The 21,306-nt window shown below is 43.6% G+C and overlaps 1 protein-coding gene across 12 annotated transcripts in view; it reads left to right on the top strand.

Annotated features, from left to right (window-relative positions):
* PTPRA (protein tyrosine phosphatase receptor type A) overlaps window positions 1–21,306 on the top strand; it is a 163,907-nt gene that overhangs the window by 105,473 nt on the left and 37,128 nt on the right. For 11 of the 12 annotated variants that reach the window (XM_037990670.2, XM_008019184.3, XM_008019145.3 and 8 more), the window contains 3 exons: window positions 7,316–7,400; window positions 8,577–8,650; window positions 8,888–9,024. In XM_037990670.2, coding sequence (XP_037846598.1) covers window positions 7,316–7,400; window positions 8,577–8,650; window positions 8,888–9,024 — 296 coding nt within the window. Of the gene's footprint in view, window positions 1–7,315; window positions 7,401–8,576; window positions 8,651–8,887; window positions 9,025–19,755; window positions 19,850–21,306 lie in introns of those variants that run through there. The other variant, XM_073007193.1, reaches the window with a different exon arrangement.

Below are 21,306 nucleotides of genomic sequence, written 5' to 3' on the forward strand. Positions count from 1 at the left end.
CTCTACCAGAGTCTCGCTAAGTTGCCCAGGCTGGTCTCAAACTCCTGGCCTCAAGCAATCCTCCCACCCTGGCCTCCCAAAGTGTTGGGTTTACAGGCATGAGCTGCCATGCCTGGCCCTGTTCAGCCTTTCTATCTAGATTTTTTTCTTCCTAATCACGTTGGCATTTTGTTTGTTTGTTTTTGTTTTTGTTTTGTTTTGTTTTGAGACGAGTTTCGCCCTTGTTGCCCAAGCTAGTGTGCAATGGCACGATCTCAGCTCACCGCAACCTCTGCCTCCTGGGTTCAAGTGATTCTCCTGCCTTAGTTGCCCGAGTTGCTGGGATTACAAGCATGCGCCACCACGCCCGACTAATTTTGTATTTTTAGTAGAGATGGGTTTTCTCCGTGTTGGTCGGGCTGGTCTCAAACTCCTGACCTGTTGATCTGCCCACTTCGGCCTCCCAAAGTGCTGGGATTACAGGGTGAGCCACCGCATCCAGCCAGTTTTTAAGAACTCTTTCTTACTACTCAGATTACTCCTTTTTAAATAGTGGCCTTTAAAAATATCAGTGTAGGCTGGGCACAGTGGCTCAAGCCTATAATCCCAGCATTTTGGGAGGCTGAGGCAGGCTGATCACCTGAAGTCAGGAGTTCAAGACCAGGCTGGCCAACATAGTGAAACCCTGTCTCTACTGAAAATACAAAACTTAGCCAGGCATGGTGGCATGCGCCTGCAGTCCCACCTACTAGGGAGGCTAAGGTGGGAGGATCGCTTGAACCAGGAGGCCGTTGCAGTGAACCGAGATCACGCCACTGCACTTCAGCCCGGGTGACGGAGTGAGACTCCGTCTCGAGGAAAAAAAAAAAAAGGCAATGTAGCAGTGGCTCACACCTGTAATTGTAGCATTTTGGGAGGCCAAGGCAAGAGGATCACTTGAGACCAAGAGTTCAAGACTAGCCTGGACAACAACAAGACCCCCTCCCCATCTCTACAAAAAATTTAAGAAAAAAAATTTTTTTAAATCAATATGGCATCCTGTTGCACAAATTGCAGTATATTTTAAAAGGTTTATTCTATTTCTGTTGTCACCTCCATTTCCCAGGGTTACCATTGCTCTATTTGAGCTATGCCCTGGACCATTGAGTGGCCTAGACTGTGCTCACAATAGGTGTCCCTTCATCCCTTCAGAAGACAAACAGGGACATATATCCTAAACCAGGGAGGGGTTCAGTGATGGCTCAGGAAAATCGGGACAGGGTGCAGTTATCCTCTAGGCGAGCTGCCGTTTTCTTTTTCCTTTCCTCTCTTGTGGTTGCCTAGAGTTAGCTTGGGCACTACTATGGTTTTTTTCTGTCTTCAGTCCCCAGGAAACTTTCTGTGGACCCAATATACTTAACAATCACATACAGTGTAGACCTGCTCTGGTGCCAATTCTAACCAAACCAAAAAAAAGCATTTATCAGACACTCAGGGAAATTCAAGCAGTAACTGAATAATATTAGATGATACTAAGGAATTAGTGTTACTTTTTAAATTGGATAACAGTATTATGTTTATGTTAAGAATCTTTATCTCTTAGTGATACATACCTAAGTAATTGCATTTGAAATGATAGGTCTCAGATGTGCTTTAAAAGAATTCAGTTAGAATGGGGTGGGTATAGACCAGTGGTTCCTTACTGGGGACTATTTCCCCCACAAAGGCATTTAGCAGTGGTTGGAGATACTTTTGGTCATCGAAATTGGGAGTTTGCTACTGACATCTAATAATTAGAGGCCAGTAATATTAAATGTCCTACAGTGCACACGACAGACCCACGTAACAGAGAATTATCTAGCCCAAAATGTCATCAGTGTGACATTGAGAAAATATATATGCAGCATATATTTTGTAAAAAAGAAGCCCTTACCAGTCTCTGTGACAAACTCTCTACTCTGTGTAGAGCACTGTTTTTCCAGCTGAGTCTAGATGGGAAGCCCCACTTGTCATTTGGGCTGTGGGTGTACTGGTGCTGGGTTGGCAGACCTTTGCTTAAGTACCATCCTGGTACCTCAAGGTCCACTTTCAACCCCAGTCCCAGTTCCCTCTGAGCTTGAGGTGTTTCCAGGCCCAAACTGGTAAAACTAGGACTTAGTTTTCAGCTGGAGGCTCTTTGGCTCTGTTTGATCTCTTGGGCAGTTGAGTCTCATCTCTTTTGTCTTCCAGAAATATCTCAAAGTTTCTGATCTACATATGCCACCTTTTGCTGCCTTTCAGATATGCTGTTGATTCATTAGTATTTTTATATTTCTTCTACCATGTCAGTGTGCTTTGGGGGAAGATGAAGAAGTAAATGTATAGATTTAGTCCAGTGTCTTAAGCCAAATGTGCCTAATTAGTTTCTTTATTTATTTATTTATTTTGAGACGGAGTCTCGCTCCTTCACCCAAGCTGGAGTGCAATTGCACGATCTCGGCTCACTGCAAGCTCCGCCTCCTAGGTACAAGCGATTCTCCTGCCTCAGCCTTCTGAGTAGCTGGGACTACAGGTGTGTGCCACTGCACCCGGCTAATTTTGTATTTTTAGTAGAGATGGGGTTTCACCATATTGGCTAGGCTGGTCTTGAACTCCTGACCTTGTGATCCGCCTGCCTCGGCTTCCCAAAGTGCTGGAATATGCCTAATTACTTTATTATAATACCTGATATACTGCCCCCTGTAGTTAGAATTTAACAAAGACGTATTTAGTGATAAATTACTATTTTTTTTGTTCTTTGGCTCAATGTAATTCATTGTTTGTTTTGCGCCTGTTATGTGTGAGACCCTATGCTAGGCTTTAGGTGTACAGTGAGGATGAAGCAGACATGTAATTCTTGCTCTTGTGGAATTTATGCTATAAAGGAGGGATATTGATTAATCAACAACAGTCAAATATGTAATTACAAAGTGTGAGAGGTATTATCAAGGAAAATAATAAGGTCCTTGCCTTACAAAAATAGTATAAGAAATAAAAGCTTTTTTTTTTTTTTTTTTTTGAGACTGAGTCTTGCTCTGTTGCCCAGGATGGAGTGCAGTGGTGCAATCTCGACTTACTACAACCTCCGCCCCCCAGGTTCAAGCAATTCTGCCTCAGCCTCCTAAGTAGCTGAGATTACAGGCATGTGCCACCACGCCTGGCTAATTTTTTTTGTACTTTTTTTTTTTTGAGACAGAGTCTTGCTCTGTCACCCAGGCTGGAGTGCAGTGGCCGGATCTCAGCTCACTGCAAGCTCCACCTCCTGGGTTTACACCGTTCTCCTGCCTCAGCCTCCCGAGTAGCTGGGACTACAGGCACCCGCCACCTCGCCCGGCTAGTTTTTTGTATTTTTTAGTAGAGACGGGGTTTCACCGTGTTAGCCAGGATGGTCTCGATCTCCTCACCTTGTGATCCGCCCGTCTCGGCCTCCCAAAGTGCTGGAATTACAGGCTTGAGCCACTGCGCCCAGCTTTTTTTTGTATTTTTAATAGAGATGGAGTTTCACCATGTTGGCCAAGCTGGTCTCGAACTCTTGACCTGATGATCTGCCCACTCAGCCTCCCAAAGTGCTGGGATTGCAGGCATGAGCCACCGTGCCCGGCCATAACAGCTAAAATTAAGTACATACTGTGTGCTAGTTACTGTGCCAACAACTTTACATGAATGGTCTAATTTAATATGCAGAATAACTTATTTCAGAAATAAGGAAATTGAAACTTATGATCCTAATTTAGTATTAGGAAGTCAGAGAAGACCTGTGTGGGAAAAGTGACACACAGAGAACCAGACAAGTAGGAGATAGCCAGGCAAAGAACAGAGGGAGGCTGTGTAAAGCAGAAGGAATAACATGTTCAAAGGCCTGAGGATGGATGAATGAAAGAAAGCGTGGAAGGACAACCAGTGGCTGAAATTGAGTGAGCAAGGAAAGAGTGCAAGAGGTAGGGCAAGTAGGGGCTAGATCAAGGGGGTTGTTAGAGTCCAGGATAAAGAGACTAGATTTCGTTCTAAGGCATGAGAAACTGTTGGAGGGTTTTACCTAAGATTGGTATATACCCTAAGTTGCTTTCCTAGAGATCCCTCTGCTTTGTGGAGAATAGATTGGCAGGGGCAGAGGCTTACTGTGATCCAGGTGAGAGAGGATGGAGGTTGGGACTACACTGGTGGCAATTAAAAAAAAAAAAAAAATGCAAAAAAAAAAAAAAGGCAGACAGATTTGAAGTTTTAGATATAACTCTAAAATATATTACTTGCAGCTGTGCTAGATACAGAAGATAAGTGTGAGGAAGAAATCAAGGGGGTTTCCACATTTCTTTCTTGAGCAACAGGGTGGATTAGAGTACTAGCTACTGAATGGTGAGGGAAAGGTTTTAAACACAGAAAGCTTGTGTTGCCTATGAAATTTGAAGTGGAGGTGGAAAATAGGCAGTTGAGAATCTGGAACTCAGAAAAGAGGTCTGACCAAACAAAGCAACTGTGGGAATTGCTAGCATGGCATTTGTATTTACAGTCATCTCTCTGATCAGATTAACTAGATATAGAGAAAAGTGCCAAGGACAGAGCCCTGAGGAATTCCCACATTTAGAGATCTGGTGTTGGAAGAGGAACAGATAGTGAGGGAAACTGAGATGGAGCAGACAAGAGATAGAAGGAAAATCAGAGGAGTGCTTCATTGTGGAAAGCTAAGAGAGGAAAGTGCTTCAGAGAGGAAGGAGTGATCAGCCAATCCAAATGCTCATTTTAAGATGAGAGCCACATACCACAGTATGTTTGAAACTTACCATTAACAAAGAAGCATCATGTAATATCTTCCGTCTCTCTAAAAACAAACAAAAAAAACCCCATCTGTCCACCTCACATCTCCCTCCGTCACTCCCTTCCACTGTATCCCTTAATGTTAAAAGTCCCCCCAAAAGGACCCGGTGTCTCACTTTGTCCTTTTTCTATCTTTATTTCACTCCATTTAGGCTTTCTCACCCATGTTCAACTGAAAACACTTGGAAAGGTCACCAGTAGCCACCGTCTTGTCAAATCTGGTTTCACTTCTCTGTCTCATCCTTCTTAAGTCTGTAGGCAATATTTGATTGAATTGATTGCTCCCTCCTTGAAAATCTCTGCTCTTGGCTTCTATGACACTGCATTCTTAGATTAACCTCTCACCTCATGGCTGTTGCTTATGGGTCAGTTTAGCTTTTAAGAGAATGTAAATCCAGTTGTATATCTCCTCTGTTCAAAGCCCTCCAATGGCATAGTGTTTCTCATCACACTCAGAATTAAATCCACAATCATTACAATGGACTCCCAAGTCCTAAGTCTGCTGGCTTTTGCCCACCTCTCTGGCATCTTATGTTGAACTGGCCTTTGTGCTATTTCTTGAACCTGCCAAACTCCTAAGAGCTACTATGCTTGCTGTTCCCTGTGTCTAGAAAGCTCTTCATCCAGATCTTTGCATGGTTCTCTTCACGTTATTTAGAGCTCTGCTCGTATATTACTTCCTCAGAGAGACCTTCCCAGACCACTCATCACTGCTCCCCAACCTGTCACTTTCTCCCCACCCTGCTTTTTATTCCTCATAGCACTTGTCTCTGTCTAAAATTAAGTATTGACTTGTTTATAAACAGTGTCCTTCTTCCTCCCCACAGAATGTAAGCTTTCTATCACTTGTCTGCTTGAACACTTCTCTGCTCCTAGTGTCTCAAACAATGGCATGAAATTGCTGGTCCACAAATATTTGAATGAATGCTGCTAAAAGGTTGAATCAGATGAGGATGGGAATGTTCCTGTTGGATTTGGCAATATGACATTTGTTGGTATTCTGGCTGAGCAGTTTAAACAGAGCATTGAGGGTGGGAGTCAGAGCAAATAGATTAAGGAGAACCTGGAGGTGAGGAGTTAGACAAGACGAATTAGACAGCTGTGTGGAAAGTCAGCTGAGAAGAGAGACACAAGGCTGATGGTGGCTGGGGGAGGGTAAATGAGGTCAAGAAGACAAGTCTTTGAGGTGACAGCAGTGGATGTAATCCAGAGCACACATGACAGGATGGGAGGGACTTGTCTTCCCTTTTAGCAGGTAGGAAAATGATGAAGATAGTTACCAAGCCACTCTGATGGTGTAGTTCATGGAGTGAGGTGGGGGGTGAGAGTGGAGGCGGATGAGTCAGTGCCTGGCCAGCTGCATGAGAAACAAGGCTAGATATTGGGTGAAAGGGAGCCAGGCCCTGTGAAATGAGGTGGGATTGCCATGTCTTCAAGCCAGATGTTGCCATGGTTGGGGTCCTGGCAAAAGGTGACTGAGGGAGCAGCGTGTGGAAAGAGGAAAAAAAAAAAGCACCCAGCAGTTTTGTTACATGGTGGCTGAGGATCTAATAATGTCTCCTTGTTTTGTTTTATTTTTATTTGGCTGGTCTTGAATTCCTGGCCTCAAGCAATCCTTCCACCTCAGCCTCCCAAAGTGCTGGGATAGGCGTGAGCTGCCACACCCAACTGTCCTTGTTTGTTTATTTGTTTTGAGACACGGTCTTGCTCTGTTGCCCAGGCTGGAGTGCAGTGTCACAGTCCCAGCTCACTGTAACCTCCATCTCCTGGGCTCAAGTGATCCTCCTACCTCAGCCTCCTAAGTAGCTGGGACTATAGGCACACATCACCACACCGGCTATTTTTTTTAATTTTTAGTAGAGATGGAGTTTTACCCTGTTGTCCAGGCTGGTCTCAAATACCTTGGCTCAAGCAATCCACCTTCTTTGTCCTCCTAAAATGCTAGGATTACAGGCGTGAGCCATTGTGCCCTACCTGTCTCCTTGTTTTAATTAGGAACAATATTCTCTGCCCAGGAAACCATTTGGGTTTATGATAGGAAAACCGTCTTTTTCCCTACCTCTCCCATCTTCCTCTAGATGGAGCCCATTGAGGCTGAGAGAGTGTACAGTGTTGGCCCTGCCTACCTAGCTTGCCATCAGAATTGGATGTGTTCATGCCTCCAAATAGTCCACTACTTTTTACGTGCTAAGTACTGTTTTAGGCTCAAAGGATATAGCAGTGAGTAAAACAAACTGTCTGCCTTTAAAGAGCTTTTATTCTAGTGCAGGGAGACACAGTAAATAAATGTATGATAGTCAGAGATGGGGTGAGCATGTCATCCTGGGCCCCATACTCTCTCCCCACCTCACCTCAATAGCCCTGGCATGGCAGTGGGAGGTGCACACTCACACTCTTCTCTGTTTCCATTTCCTGGCATCTGCAGGACTGAATGAGCTCTTCCTCTTCAGGGTGTTCCCTTGAATGGCTGACTTAAACCCTCCATTGCACGACACAGTAATGACTTGTTCTGTTCTCTTGATTTCAGATGAGACACCAATTATTGCGGTGATGGTGGCCCTGTCCTCTCTGCTAGTGATCGTGTTTATTATCATAGTTTTGTACATGTTAAGGTGAGCCTACTAACACTTCACGTTCTCTTAGATTCTGTTTCAATACCCCAGTGTCCCAATGAACCCACACAGTCCAGTAGACAGTAGGATATACACAATGAATAGGATAGAGGGGGAATGGCACATGATGGTGCTAAAATTGAAGTTCTACTTAGAAATGATTTAAAAGCTCTACATAGTCTTCCTTAAGTCCTAAACCCTCCCTCTTTCTTCCATCTGTCCAAGCCCAGTCCCCCAACTCCAGTGCAAGCTAAAACCCAGAATGGTAGTTTGGAGGTTGAAGTAAGAAACCACAGTTTGTTATTAGGGACAGGTGTTACAGGATCTTTAGGTCTAGCCCTGTTGAAGGAACCCCTAAAAGGGCCCCAGTAAGATTACATGCTCAACAAAAGCCTACTTTATTTCTAGTTGGGGTTTTGTCCCCAAACCCTTCTGGGACCCCTGGCCCTGGCATGCTAAGCTGAGCCATGTGAGTTGTGAGTTACAGGATCCCTCTTTCTAACCTTCTTTCAGGATCCTCTAGACATTACCACTCAAGCAGAAGCAAGGAAGGGGAATCCAAGGGAGAGAAGAGGGTGGTGCATTTATTCTCTTCCTGCTAAAGCTACTGCCGTGACTAATTGGGTTTAGCCCTGCCTTATCTTTGGCCTAACCTATTCTGTGCTCCCTCTGTTCTTCTGCAGGGATAAAGAGAGGGGAATCATGTGCCCCCTATAATTTGTCATATGTCTCCATCATTCTGCAGGAGACTTGTGGCCAGAACTGTGTCCACCCAGTCCAAAGCTCTGGGCTTCTCCCTGGGTCTCCCAGGTTACACTGAGGAAATACCAATATTTTTGTTTGATATATATTGTCTGTCTCCCCCAACTATATTCTGTCCACTCACTCTCTCTCCACCTGGTATGGCTGCGCTCTCCAGTGAGCCACATGAGCCTGAATATACTGTTGGGGTTCCCTGGTTGGGTCCCAGTGTGCCGAGGGTAAACAGGAGTATCCCGAGGTACTTGGTCGCCCCAGCATGCTGCTGCTCAGAGTGTGCATGACCTGTCTGTAAAAAAGCCCGATTATTTTTAAAGGAGATTTAGAAAGGCTGAATTGATGAGCAGGAATACAGAGCTGTGATTTGCCTCTCCCGCCTCTGTGCTTCATTCTTCACTGTGATCATTTTCTCATTAGGTTTAAGAAATACAAGCAAGCTGGGAGCCATTCCAATTCTTTCCGCTTATCCAACGGCCGCACTGAGGATGTGGGTAAGGCATTCCTTAATGTCATGGGGAACCTTCACAAGGAAGGAAATCAAGAAATTAGGAGTTTCTCCATCCTTTTAAAAGAATAAGACGATAAAAAGAGGAAAAAAGAAGATTTTTGAAGAGAACAGTCCTACTTTTTACAGGCCTGGTCCATGAGGTAGAACCCCCAGTTTAGCCTCCAGAAAAGGGACTAGGTCCTCAGGGCACCTGACTGACCTTCTCCCTTGTGTACTGCAGAGCCCCAGAGTGTGCCACTTCTGGCCAGATCCCCAAGCACCAACAGGAAGTACCCACCCCTGCCCGTGGACAAGCTGGAAGAGGAAATTAACCGGAGAATGGCCGACGACAATAAGCTCTTCAGGGAGGAATTCAACGTGAGTATTTTGTTGAGACTGGTGTATCAGCAGGGAAGAAGACAGACGTAAGGTCAGACCTTTCAGACCTTTTGAGTCATGAAGTAAAAAATGGGCTTTTAATGTTTAAGAGGTGAGAAATGTTTTACCAAGTTTATCTGACTTCCTGTATGGTCATCGATTGGAAATGAAGTAAGATTTGCCTCACCTCCTAATCTACCCATCCATTCATTCATCATCACATCTCTTACTTCTTTTGTTTAATAAATACGTAGCAAGCATCTAATATGTGTCAGGTAGTATTCTAGTTGCCAGTGATATGATGAGGAGCAGAAACAGGTCCAGTCCCTACTCTCAATTAACTCACTGTCCAGGAGGGAAACCCCACAAACAAGAACAAAACTAACTAAGTTCAAACAGCAGTGCAGCACGTGAAGGACTGGTGCGTATTTGTAGGCATCCATATTAAGAGGTTACCTTTTTGAGTCTAGAGCAGGGGTGTCTAGTGTTTAAAGTAGACAGTAGGATAGATCAGTGTGGGAAATGGGAACCATGGGAGACTACAGAGCACAGTTCTCATCTTGAGTATTTAGATTAGTATTTATAATTCCCACAAGGAAGCAGAATACGTTTGTAAACTACCAGTTGGTGATCCTAGCCTACCAGTTCTGATCCCAGATCAGAAGAGCTTCTGGCTGGCACGGTGACTCAACGCCTGTAGTCCCAGCACTTTCGGAGGCCGAGGTGGGCAGACCACGAGGTCAAGAGATCGAGACCATCCTGGCCAACTTGGTGAAACCCTGTCTCTACTAAAAATACAAAAATTAGCTGGGCATGGTGGCATGCACCTGTAGTCCCAGCTACTCAGGAGGCTGAGGCAGGAGAATCGCTTGAACCCGGGAGGCGGAAGTTGCAGTGAGCAAGGTCGCACCACTGCACTCTGGCCTGGCGACAGAGCAAGACTCCGTCTCAAAAAAACAAAAGAAGAGCTTCCTCGAATAAATGATATTTTAATTGATACCTAATCATAGGCAAGGGTGGCGGGGAAAGGGCAGTGGGGCACCTTCTGGGCACTGGAAATAGCAGGAGCAAATTGTCAGGAGTGAGTGTGCTGAGGGAGGGCACATCCAGAACACAACAGGGCTATGTGCGGCTGAAGAGCCGAGCTTCAAAGGAGGATAAGAGGTGAAACTGTGAAAGATGGCTGGCCAGACCACAGACCTTGCAGATAGTCATGAGAGAAGTGGCAAGCCATAGAGCAGCCAGATTTACATCTTGAAAAAATGACTCAGCCGGGCATGGTGGCTCACATCTGTAATCCTTAGCACTTTGGGAGGCCAAGGCGGGCGGATCACAAGGTCAGGAGATCGAGACCATCCTGGCTAACACGGTGAAACCCCATTTCTACTAAAAATACAAAAAATTAACCAGGCGTGGTGGCGGGTGCCTGTAGTCCTAGCTACTCAGGAGGCTGAGGCAGGAGAATGGCGTGAACTCGGGAGGCGAAGCTTGCAGTGAGCTGAGATCATGCCACTATACTCCAGCCTGGGCGACAGAGTGAGACTTTGTCTCCAAAAAAAAAAAAAAAAAAAAAAAATTGACTCTGGCTTCTGTAAGGAGAATAGCCCATGGGCAGACCAGAATAGTTGCGGGGAATACAGTTAGGGGTTACAGGTGTTAATATCAGAAGTGCTAATAGATTGACCTAAAGTGGTCATGACTAGGAAGTGGGAGATGGATTTAAGGACACAGAGGAGCAGTTCCAGAGTTGGTAAATACATCAGCTGGGGCATTGCTAAACCGTCAGTTTCTTTCATACCTTTCCACTAAGCCATGTGTCAGCTTTGCCTTATAGGCTGACTCTTTTTTTATCAGTGGGAAAAATTTTCCCAAAAGCTTCTGGAGACTTCTCTTGTCACATGCTCCTTCTTAAACCTGTCGTGAGCAAGGGAGAAAATAAGATTACTGTGGCTGACTGAGACTAGTCTAAGATTATTCCTGGGTCAAGGCCAGGCACTCTGGCTCACATCTATAGTCCCAACACTTTGAGAGACTGAGGCAGGCAGATTGCCTTGAGCACAGGAGTTTGAAACCAGCCTGGGCAACACGGTGAAACCCCATCTCTACAACAACAACAACAAAAATACAAAAATTAGCTGAGCATAGTGGTACACGCCTACAGTCTTAGCTACATGGGAGATGAGGTGGGAGTATCTCTTGAGCCCAGGGGGTGGAGGTTGCAGTTAGTCAGATTTACTCCACTGCACCCCAGCCTGGACAACAGAGCCAGACCCTGTCTCAAAAAAATATTTTTTTAGATATTCATGTGGGATATGGATGGATAACCTCACAGAATAGGAGGTCTGGTAAAGGAGGAATGGTTATTGGGTCAACAAGTCACTATTCATATCTGCTCCACAATTGAAGGGCTTAAGGGGAGTGGTAGGTGATGTCAGATTTGCATTTTGAGAAAATCACTGACTACAATATAGAGAATAGATAAAAGGGAGAGGCAAGAGTTGAAGTGGGAGACCATTTACCAAGCAAGAGTTAACAGAATAGCTTAGACCTTTTTGGGGGGCTATTGGAAAAATAGCACCATTTAATGTTCATTATTGATTGATAAGATTTACCACATCCTGCCGGGCACAGTAGCTCATACCTGTAATCCCAGCACTTTGGGAGGCCAAGGCGGGCAGATCACCTGAAGCCAGGAGTTCAAGACCAGCCTGGCTAACATGGTGCAATCCCATCTCTACTAAAAATACAAAAATTAGCCAAGCGTGGTGGCACGCACCTGTAATCCCAGCTGCTTGGAAGGCTGAGGCAGGAGAATTGTTTGAACCCGGGAGGCGGAGGTTGCAGTGAGCACCATTGCATAGCAGCCTGGATGACAAGAGTGAAACTCTGTCTCAAAAAAAAAAAAAAAAAAAATTACCACATCTCACAAGACAGCCCTCCAGCCTCAGTACCATAGCTGGATCTGTGCTAGGCATTATACTGTTTTATAATCTATAATACCAACTGCTTCTGGGTGATGAGGTATGTGATCCCATTACTGTACTTTTTTCTGTCAAATTAGTTTTTTTCTTTTTCCATGACATTAAATTTACATAAGCATGAAACAAATTATTTGTTTGGAGGTAATATCCCCTGAGACCCCATGATAAGGTGTTTCAGTAAATCCCTGGATGGTGATGGTATTCCTGGAGGCATGATAGGTAAATTCAGATAGATATTGTGGTGAGAGCCATTTGCTGTGCTACCATGGCAACTGTGTTCACGAGCTCATTGGGCCAGCACTAGGGTAGTGAGGGAAAGGGCTGACCTTCATCACCTGGGTTTCTAGCAATGAGTGCCATCTGGTGAGCATTCACATGGAACATAAATATTTCCTTTCTTGTTCTAGTTATCTACTACCCAGCGAGTGGTTTAGATCCTGACCTCCAGTGAGATAAGCAGTGTGATAATTTGCTTGAAGTTCACTTCATTAGGAGGATTTCATTTTTATACACATTGAAAGCCATCACTTAAGTAATATACCCCATAGCAGTCTACTTCCAGCATGGGCGAGCATGTCTCACCAAGCAATTTATATACCAGGCCAAACTTTTTCTTCTTCAGTTAACTGTTGATGTCAATAGGAAGTCAGTAGTATCTATTGCAGCAGTGGTTTGTGTGGTAGGCATTTTATAGCAATCACTTCCAGCTAATAATGGGATTCTGCTGGGCATGTTCAAATCTATGGCTGATTGGATCACATAATACCTAGTTTATGAGACCGGCCCGGGGGCTCACGCCTGTAATCCCTGCACTTTGGGAGACTGAGGTCAGAAGTTCAAGACCAGCCTGGCCAACATGGTGAAACTCCTGTCTCTACTAAAAATACAAAAATTAGCCAGGCGTGGTGGCAAACGCCTGTAATCGCAGCTATTTGGGAGGTTGGGGCAGGAGAATCACTTGAACCCGGGAGATAGAGGTTGCAGTGAGCTGAGACCACGCCATTGCACTTTAGCCTGGGTGACAATAGCAAAACTCTGCCTCAAAAAAAAAAAAAAAACCTAGTTTACGATGGGGAGTTCAAGTCATTTGGATACCTGTATCTGTGATCAGGCTTACAGTTTCTTTCTTAGAGCCCAGTACTAGGCTAGGAGCATGGTCTCGCCAATAGGATCATGGTCTTATTTCCGTATTTTAGGGTTTTTCATTACGATTCTTCTGTTTACCTTACTACAAACACTTTAGAACTCCATACAATCTACCAGAGCTTATTTCTCTGTGGCCTGGGTCAGCAGGAGTACCTTCTCTTTTCAGATCATTCAATAAATTGGTCAGAGGCTGGGCACAGTAGCTCATGCCTTTAATCCTAGCACTTTGGGAGATGAGGCAGTCAGGTCACTTTGAGTCCGGGAGCTCAAGACCAGCCTGGGCAACATGGCAAAAGCCTGCCTCTTCAAAAAATTAGCTGGGCATGGTGGTGTGCATCCATAGTTCCAGCTACTTGGGAGGCTGAGGTGGGAGTATTGCTTGAGCCTAGGAGTTTGAGGCTGCAGTGAGCTGTGATTACACCACTGCACTGCAGCCTGTGTGACAGAGCGAGACCTTGTCTCTAGGTAGGTAGGTAGGTAGGTAGGTGGGTAGATTGATTAGATGGATTAGATGGATTAAATTGAGAGATCAGAGTTGAATGCAAGCATAACGTATTTGCTGTCTCCAAAACTCAAAATGGCCCAGCTAGCGTTGCTCCTCTTCGTTAGCAGGACGGGGCGATGGGGCAAGGGGCAGCAAGTTGTCCTTTATGTTGGAGGAGATACCCTGACGTGCTGCAGGCCTTTTACCTTCAGAAAATTTGGTTGAGGTGGCAGGCCACTGTATTTTTCTGTCTTAACATGTACATCTAAGATACATAACTTCCCGCTCTTCCATGTCTCACATTGAAGTCATTAGCATAGTTGTCAAGGTAATGTCCTGTGAAACAGACAAAATCTCAGTGAACCAGATCACAACACAGAAAGGTCAAGATGATTTATCACTGAGGCTGCTCTTGCCATGAGCAAGAAAAACTGCTTCAAGTAGTCCACACAACTTAAAAAGAACATACACTTACCCCTAGCGGTAGTATAGGTACCAGGAGTTATATGTTAATCTGCAGGAAGTAGAGTACATCTGGAAAAGTAACTGCAAATCTGCAAAGTCTTCTGTAGCACTTAAGGTCCTGCGGTTTACATGGAGACTTTGCCTTTTGGTAAAGAGATCACTGCTCTGAGAGCTTACATTTGCTCTTTCTGTGATAGTTCTTATCCAGTGGGCTAGGGAATCTGTGTGTCTTTGGGCATCACCTAATGGCCAATGTTATTGAAAATCAAGGTGGCAGAGAGGGAGATCTAGCCAACTTCATGGAGCCAGGAGCAACTAGTTTGTTTCCCTCCCTTTTGGAGGCCCTGACAGACAGACAGATAGATAAGATAGATTAAATAGATAATAGGTCCTAATGTGAAGCCACCTCGGGCCAAAACTCCTTCCATCACCTGGCCTGCAAAGGCTCCGTTCTAATCAGCATATCTTAGCAATGTTCTGAGTTCCTAGGAATTAGTTACCTCAGGGCCAGAACCTAGCAGACCCCGAAAGATGCATTTCCCTTTGCCTAGTACAGTTACCATGGTAAATATCTGCAGATTATTAGGAAAGGATGAGGAGGGAGGTTTATAATATATGTGTGTTAATACACTGTGGCAGGGTTCCTCCTTACAGATGCCTGTCCTCCCTGTTATTGAAGGGTTCTGGGTCTGAAATGACCCAGGCCTACGAGTTGGATGAGGGGGTCCTCTCTCTAGCATGGTAGTCTAGTAGGCTGCCTAAACTGACCTGGAAAGTTACTTTCCATTTCCATTACTGGGAGCTTCACAATGAATTATTCACAGCCATAAATCATGGTCTCCAAAAGTCTTTCTAGCCCACGTAGATCAAGAATCCCATTTAGAAGCAGTCCCTTCCACTAGCATCTCACTCTGCTGAGGACAGCCAGGAAAGTACTTCTGAAAGATTCCAGTGCTTTCTTCACCAGTGTACAGCCTCAGCAAGGCATGTGTTATGGATCCCATCAAGGGCATACTGAAGGTGTCAGTAGAAAGCTGAGCCTTTAGAGTCCATTTGCCACTCTGGTCTCCTCTACTTTGTGCCAAGGATTTTCTGGCTTTTCATTATCACCTCACTAAATCTAGCATTCAGTCCAGGTTTCCACTGGCCAGCCTAGCTCAACATTAAAACCATGGCCAGTTACCTGAGCTGTTACACTACCTGCAGAAGTTCTTTTGACCATACCATAATCAGAAATTTGGTTTTATCCAGGCCGGGCACAATGGCTCATGCCTTAATCCCAGAACTTTGAAAGGCCGAGGCAGGCAGATCACTTGAGGTCAGGAGTTTGAGACCATCCTGACCAACATGTTGAAACCCCGTCTCTACTAAAAATACAAAAATTAGCCGGGCATGGTGGCGAGTGCCAGTAATCCCTGCTACTCAGGAGGCTGAGGCAGGAGAATGGCATGAACCCAGGAGGTGGAGGTTGCAGTGAGCCAAGATTGCACCATTGCTCTCCAGCCTGGGGGACAGAATGAGACTCCATCTCAAAAAAGAAAAGAAATTTGGCTTTAACCAAAAGTCATACTCTCCCTTCTTTGTTATAACGTCTCTAAAATCTATATCAACAATTGTTCCTATCATTTTTAATGATCCAGCTCAGTGAATTCCTATAGTTTCTTCTGGGTATTTGTTAGCTCTTTATTTTTTGTTTTCCTCCTGTAGAGACGGGAGTCTTGCTGTATTGCCCAGGCTGGTCTTGAACTCCTGATCTCAAACAGTCCTCCCTCCTTGGTCTCCCAGAGTGCTGGGATTACAGGCATGAGCTACTGTGCCTGGCCAGCATTTTACTTTTCTGCTTATTTATGTATTTTACCCTCAGGTCATGTTATGGTTGCATTCTGGTAATGTGTGAGCAATGCAGGCTGGGTTGTGGGGTAGTTTTCATCATGACAGCAAGATGCAGTAGAGAGCATAATAGAGATTTTTCAAAATTAGCTTTCTTCAGGTCCTCTCTTTTATCGTCATTTCTGTTGTCTCACTTACAGCCTTATCTTTCTCATGAGCAACCCAGGAAAGATGTAAATTCTGTGGCATTAAAATTCAGCAACTAGCAAAATTTGGAAATCTTAACATTTCATTTAGCAAAATACATGCATAGTAATGTAAAGGCCTTGAGTCTTGGGTTTTCATTTCGAGGTGAGCATTTGATATTGGAGCTGGGATGTTTCTTGTTTTGTTCTCTAATATTGTCAAAAGTAATCCTACTCCTTGGTTTCAACATTTCCCCTCTCCTTTTAGTTGGGACACCCCTACTCCTTTACCACCAGCTTGAACACATCACAGGTAATTGCAGGCAATAACTAAAATAATAGTTGTGCAGCTATGAACTATGAGCAGCTTGCTCTTTCCCATCCTGGCAATTGGTTGACAGTTTCTTTCCTTCCATCTGAACCCAGTAACATCACCCACATTTCCCCCAGCAGTCTCTCAACTACAACCTCACTCTGATAGTAATTGCTAAATCAGTTAAGCTCCCTAGTTAAAAGCAAGAGAAGTCAACTCAACTAAATTAAGCAAAAAACAAACAGAACTATTGATTTGGGAAGACACTGGCAGAGCTGGCAGAATCAGAAGATAAGTTGGAGTACCAAGCCTCAGGTAGAGCCCGACCCTACCTTGGTGGCTTTGGGGCCCTTCTAGGAAAGTCCCTGCTTCTTCCTAGTTTTTAGAATCCTGGGAGAGAATCTGATTGGCCCGATATGAGTCAGGTATGACTGTGCTTGGATCAGTCAGCCCTGGGAGGGAAGAGGAGAAATAGCACGTAGGGCAAACAAACCAATTTGTGTCTACTGTCATAGAATAATATTTTTAATAACCATCAGATGGGGAAGGCCTTTCTAAGCTACTTACAGTAAGATTTAGATGCCAGAATGGAAAAGTTTGAAAGATAGTAAATATATTAAAATTTGAAACATCTTTGTGACAAATGATGCCATAAAAAAGTGGCCAACTGGGAGAATCTGTTTGCCATAGGTAGACAAAGAATGCTCCAGAATATACAAACCTGTGAGTAAAAGGTAAACAATCCAGTCAAGAAATTGGCAATTTACAGAAGAAATACAAATGGTCTGTAAAGATATGAAAAGAAGATCTACTATATCTGGTAATCAGGGAAATACTCATTAAAGCTAACCATTATTTTGGACCTATCAGATTTGAAAATTTTAAAAGATTTATATCAATTGTGGACAAAAGTATGGGGCTGCAGAGACTTACACACAGGTGAGGGAGTTCAAATTGGTATTACATTGGAGGGATGATTTTGGCAGTACCAATCAGTATCTTAATGTTTGAGTTGTCTGACCAAGCTTCTGAGATTCTTAAAAACCGTTATTGTACAAATATATGTTTGTACAATGATGTTTATAACAGCATTATTTATGATAGCAAAGAAGATGAAGCAAGTATCTGTCAAATAGAATGGCCAGATGATTTCTTTTTTTTTTTTTTTGAGACGGAGTCTCGCTCTGCCGCCCAGGCTGGAGTGCAGTGGCCGGATCTCAGCTCACTGCAAGCTCCGCCTCCCGGGTTCACACCATTCTCCTGCCTCAGCCTCCCGAGTAGCTGGGACTACAGGCGCCCGCCACCTCGCCCGGCTAGTTTTTTGTATTTTTTAGTAGAGACAGGGTTTCACCGTGTCAGCCAGGATGGTCTCGATCTCCTGACCTCGTGATCCGCCCGTCTCGGCCTCCCAAAGTGCTGGGATTACAGGCTTGAGCCACCGCGCCCGGCCTAAAGCAGATTTTTTAAAATATGGTAAATAAATATAATGGACTTAGTTTGCTTCGATGGATATATAACATCTAGAATAAAGAAGTTGCTATGCCTAGTTTGAACTGTGTCAAGGGTCTTGTGGTCAGGTCACTGTAAAAAGGGATATCACCAAATGGGATGTTGTTCTGGAGAGAAACTCGACCGTGGGGGTGAAAACTAAAGGAACAACACACATAGGACATGACAGCTGTTTTCAGATATGTGACAGGCTAAAAGGAGACTGTAGCATTTCTGTGAATGCCCACCTGCTTAGAAGTTCTAGGCTATGGCTTTCATCCTAATTACAAGCTGGAGCTTTTCTATTCACCAGCATTTGTCTTTCTAGGAATCTTTGAATTTATTTAAAAGAAATACTTTGAAAAACCACTCAGAAGCCCCCATTTTCAGGGAAAATTGAGCTCCTTAAGGCATTATCAAGGTTTAAAAAGAAACAAAAAGATAAAATTGGGTTAGCTCCTGGGTGGGTGCAGTTGTTCATGCCTGTAATCTCCTAGCACTTTGGGAAGCCAATGCGAGAAGATTGATTGAGGCCAGGAGTTTAAGACCAGCCTAAGCAATGTAGCAAGACCTTATCTCTACAAAATCATTTTTTTAATTAGCCAGGCGTGATGGCACATGCCTGTAGTTCTAGCTGCTCAGGGGGCTGATGTGGGAGAATCATTTGAGCCCAACACTTGCAGCCCAGCGTTTGGAGGCTACAGTGTGAGCTCTAGTGCTCACTCTATAGATCTACAGGAGCTACAGTGAGCTACAGTGATCACAGCACTACACTCCAGCCTCCTGGCTACCAGAGTGAGACTCTGTCTCAAAAGATTAAAAAAAAAAAAAAAAAGGCTTAGCTCCTGAGAGGAATGGGATATGGGATAGGAGAGAAAGAAAAGAGGTAAAGAGGTGAAGCCAGTGAAATAGTCAGAATCTATGCAATGTGAGATGTGACCTTCCTCAGGACCCCACATCTCTTAGATTGCCAGATGAAGAAGGCATGTGTGTGTCATCTAGTGATGGGACGGAGTGTGGCATCTGAGTTAAGATGGGTGAAATTGCCTCTACATTGATGAGTTGTCCCAAAATAAGTGAATCAGAGCCAAAGTCCTGTAGGAATTAGCAGGAACTGTGACAAGGGCTTTGGAATTCCACTGTCCAGAGAGTTGGGAGTTTGGGCTTTGCAAGGGGCAGAGAAGATACCAGCTGATATCTGGGCTTTACATTGCTTACTATAAGGGAAATGCAGAAGAAATTGTGTATCTGGGTATTGGGTCGTTTTAAACAGAACTGTTCCAAGACCTACCTTGGAAGGTAGTAAATTTCCTGTCACTGCAGTGTTCAGGCACTGGTGACTGTTGAGTGAGAGTATTAAAAAGAGATTCAAACTTAAAAGTGAATGAGATTCAGACCTGTACTGGAGATCTAGGCAAGAAAAGAAAGGTATAAGGATTGCAAAGGAAGGAACAAAATATAAATTTTTCACAGACCAAATATTGTCTTCAGAAAAACCCACAGATTCATCATATTATAGAATTAATAAATTAGTCTTGCAAGGTTGCTAGATACAGAAGCAGCATAAAATTTAATGCATTTCTATACATAGGCCACAAACAAAAAACCTGATAATACCTTTTAAAAGGTGCCAATTACAATAGCATCCAAATGTAAAGTACCCAGGAATGGGTTTAACAATTTAGAGAAAATTGTTAAAATGTTTGAAGACATTAAAGGAAAATAGCTTAAATTAGTGAAGAGATAGGATCAATGGATTAGGAGGCTAAATTTTGTAAAGACGTCAGTTCTCCCCCAATATATATAGATTCAATGCAATTCCAATAAAAATCCCAACAGGTTTTTTGTGGAACTTGACAAGCTGATTCTAAAATTTATATGGAGGAGAAAAGATTCAAGAATAGCCAAGACATTCCTGAAGAAGAAGAACAAGGTGAGGAGACCTGCCTTACCAGATATAAAGAGATTATAAAATTTTAGTAATTAAGACAGTTCTGTATTGGCACTGGGATAGACAGATCGACCAATGGAATGAAATAAAGAGCCCAGAAGCAGATCCATGTGTAAGTGGAAACCTATTTATGACAGAAATGCTCTTGCAGTTTGGGTGGGGAAAAGATGGTCTTCACAATAAGTAGTGCCTGGAACCATTGGTAACCCTGTGGGAATAAATGAAATTGAATGCTTATCACATACCAAACACAAGAACCAATTCCAGTTGCTATAAACACTGAAATCTAAAGGACAAAAATGATAAAATGTAGAGATCATAATGTAGTAAAATATACTTCTGATCTCACAATAGGAAAGCATTTTTTAAGACTTAAAGTGTATAAAAGGGAAGATTGATGAATTTACATGAAAATGCAAAACCTCTGTTCATAAATAGATACCATAAAGAAAATGAAAGGGAAGGCCACAACCTTGGTAAAAGATAACACAGGTAACTGATAAAGGAAAAGTATCCAGAATATATAAAGAACTTCTACAAATTGTTAAGAAAATAAGTAGGCTGGGAGCAGTGGTTCATGCCTGTAATCCCAGCGCTTTGGAAGGCTGAGGTAGGTGGATCACAAGGTCAGGAGTTCGAGACCAGCCTGGCCAACATGGTGAAACCCTGTCTCTACAAAAAATACAAAAAAAAATTAGCCAGGTGTGGTGGCCAGCACCAGAAATCACAGCTACTGGGGAGGCTGAGGAAGGAGAATTGCTTGAACACAAGGAGGCAGAGGCTGCAGTGAGCCGAGATCACACCACTGCACTCCAGCCTTGGTGACAGAAAAGACTCCATTTGGAAAATAATAATAATCCAGTAGGACAACGGGGAAAACACTTAACTAGGTACTTCACGGAAGAGGAAACTGTTTTGACCAGTATGCAGTGGAAAGATGATGAACCTCCAGAGAAATGTAAATCAGAACTACATTTAATACAAAGTCTGACAGTAGCAAATGTTGATAAGGATACAGACCTGGAACATGTACATTGCTGGTGGGAGTATAAATTAGTACAACTACTTTGAAAAACAATTTGGCTTTATCTAGTAAGGTTAAAGATACCTATACCTGAAATTCTTGCACATATGCACAAGAAAGATATGCTCCTTTCTTAAAGCTCTTACTTTGTCTCAGAGCAGGACCATTAACTGTAAACAACCCAAATATTCATCAGTAGTACAATGGATAAGTAAATTTTGACACGGTCTCAAATGGAGCACTACAAAGTAGCTGAAGTAAGCAAACATCCAGGATGAATCTTAGGAACGTAATGTTGAGCCAAAAAAAAAGCAACCACCACTTAATCATGATTCCATTTTCCTCAAAAACTAGACTAGCAATAATATATTGTTTTGGATGCAAAAAATACGAGATACAAATAAAGCGATGTAAT

Source organism: Chlorocebus sabaeus, chromosome 2 (genome assembly GCF_047675955.1).
Source record: "Chlorocebus sabaeus isolate Y175 chromosome 2, mChlSab1.0.hap1, whole genome shotgun sequence".
Taxonomy (NCBI): Eukaryota; Metazoa; Chordata; class Mammalia; order Primates; family Cercopithecidae; genus Chlorocebus; species Chlorocebus sabaeus.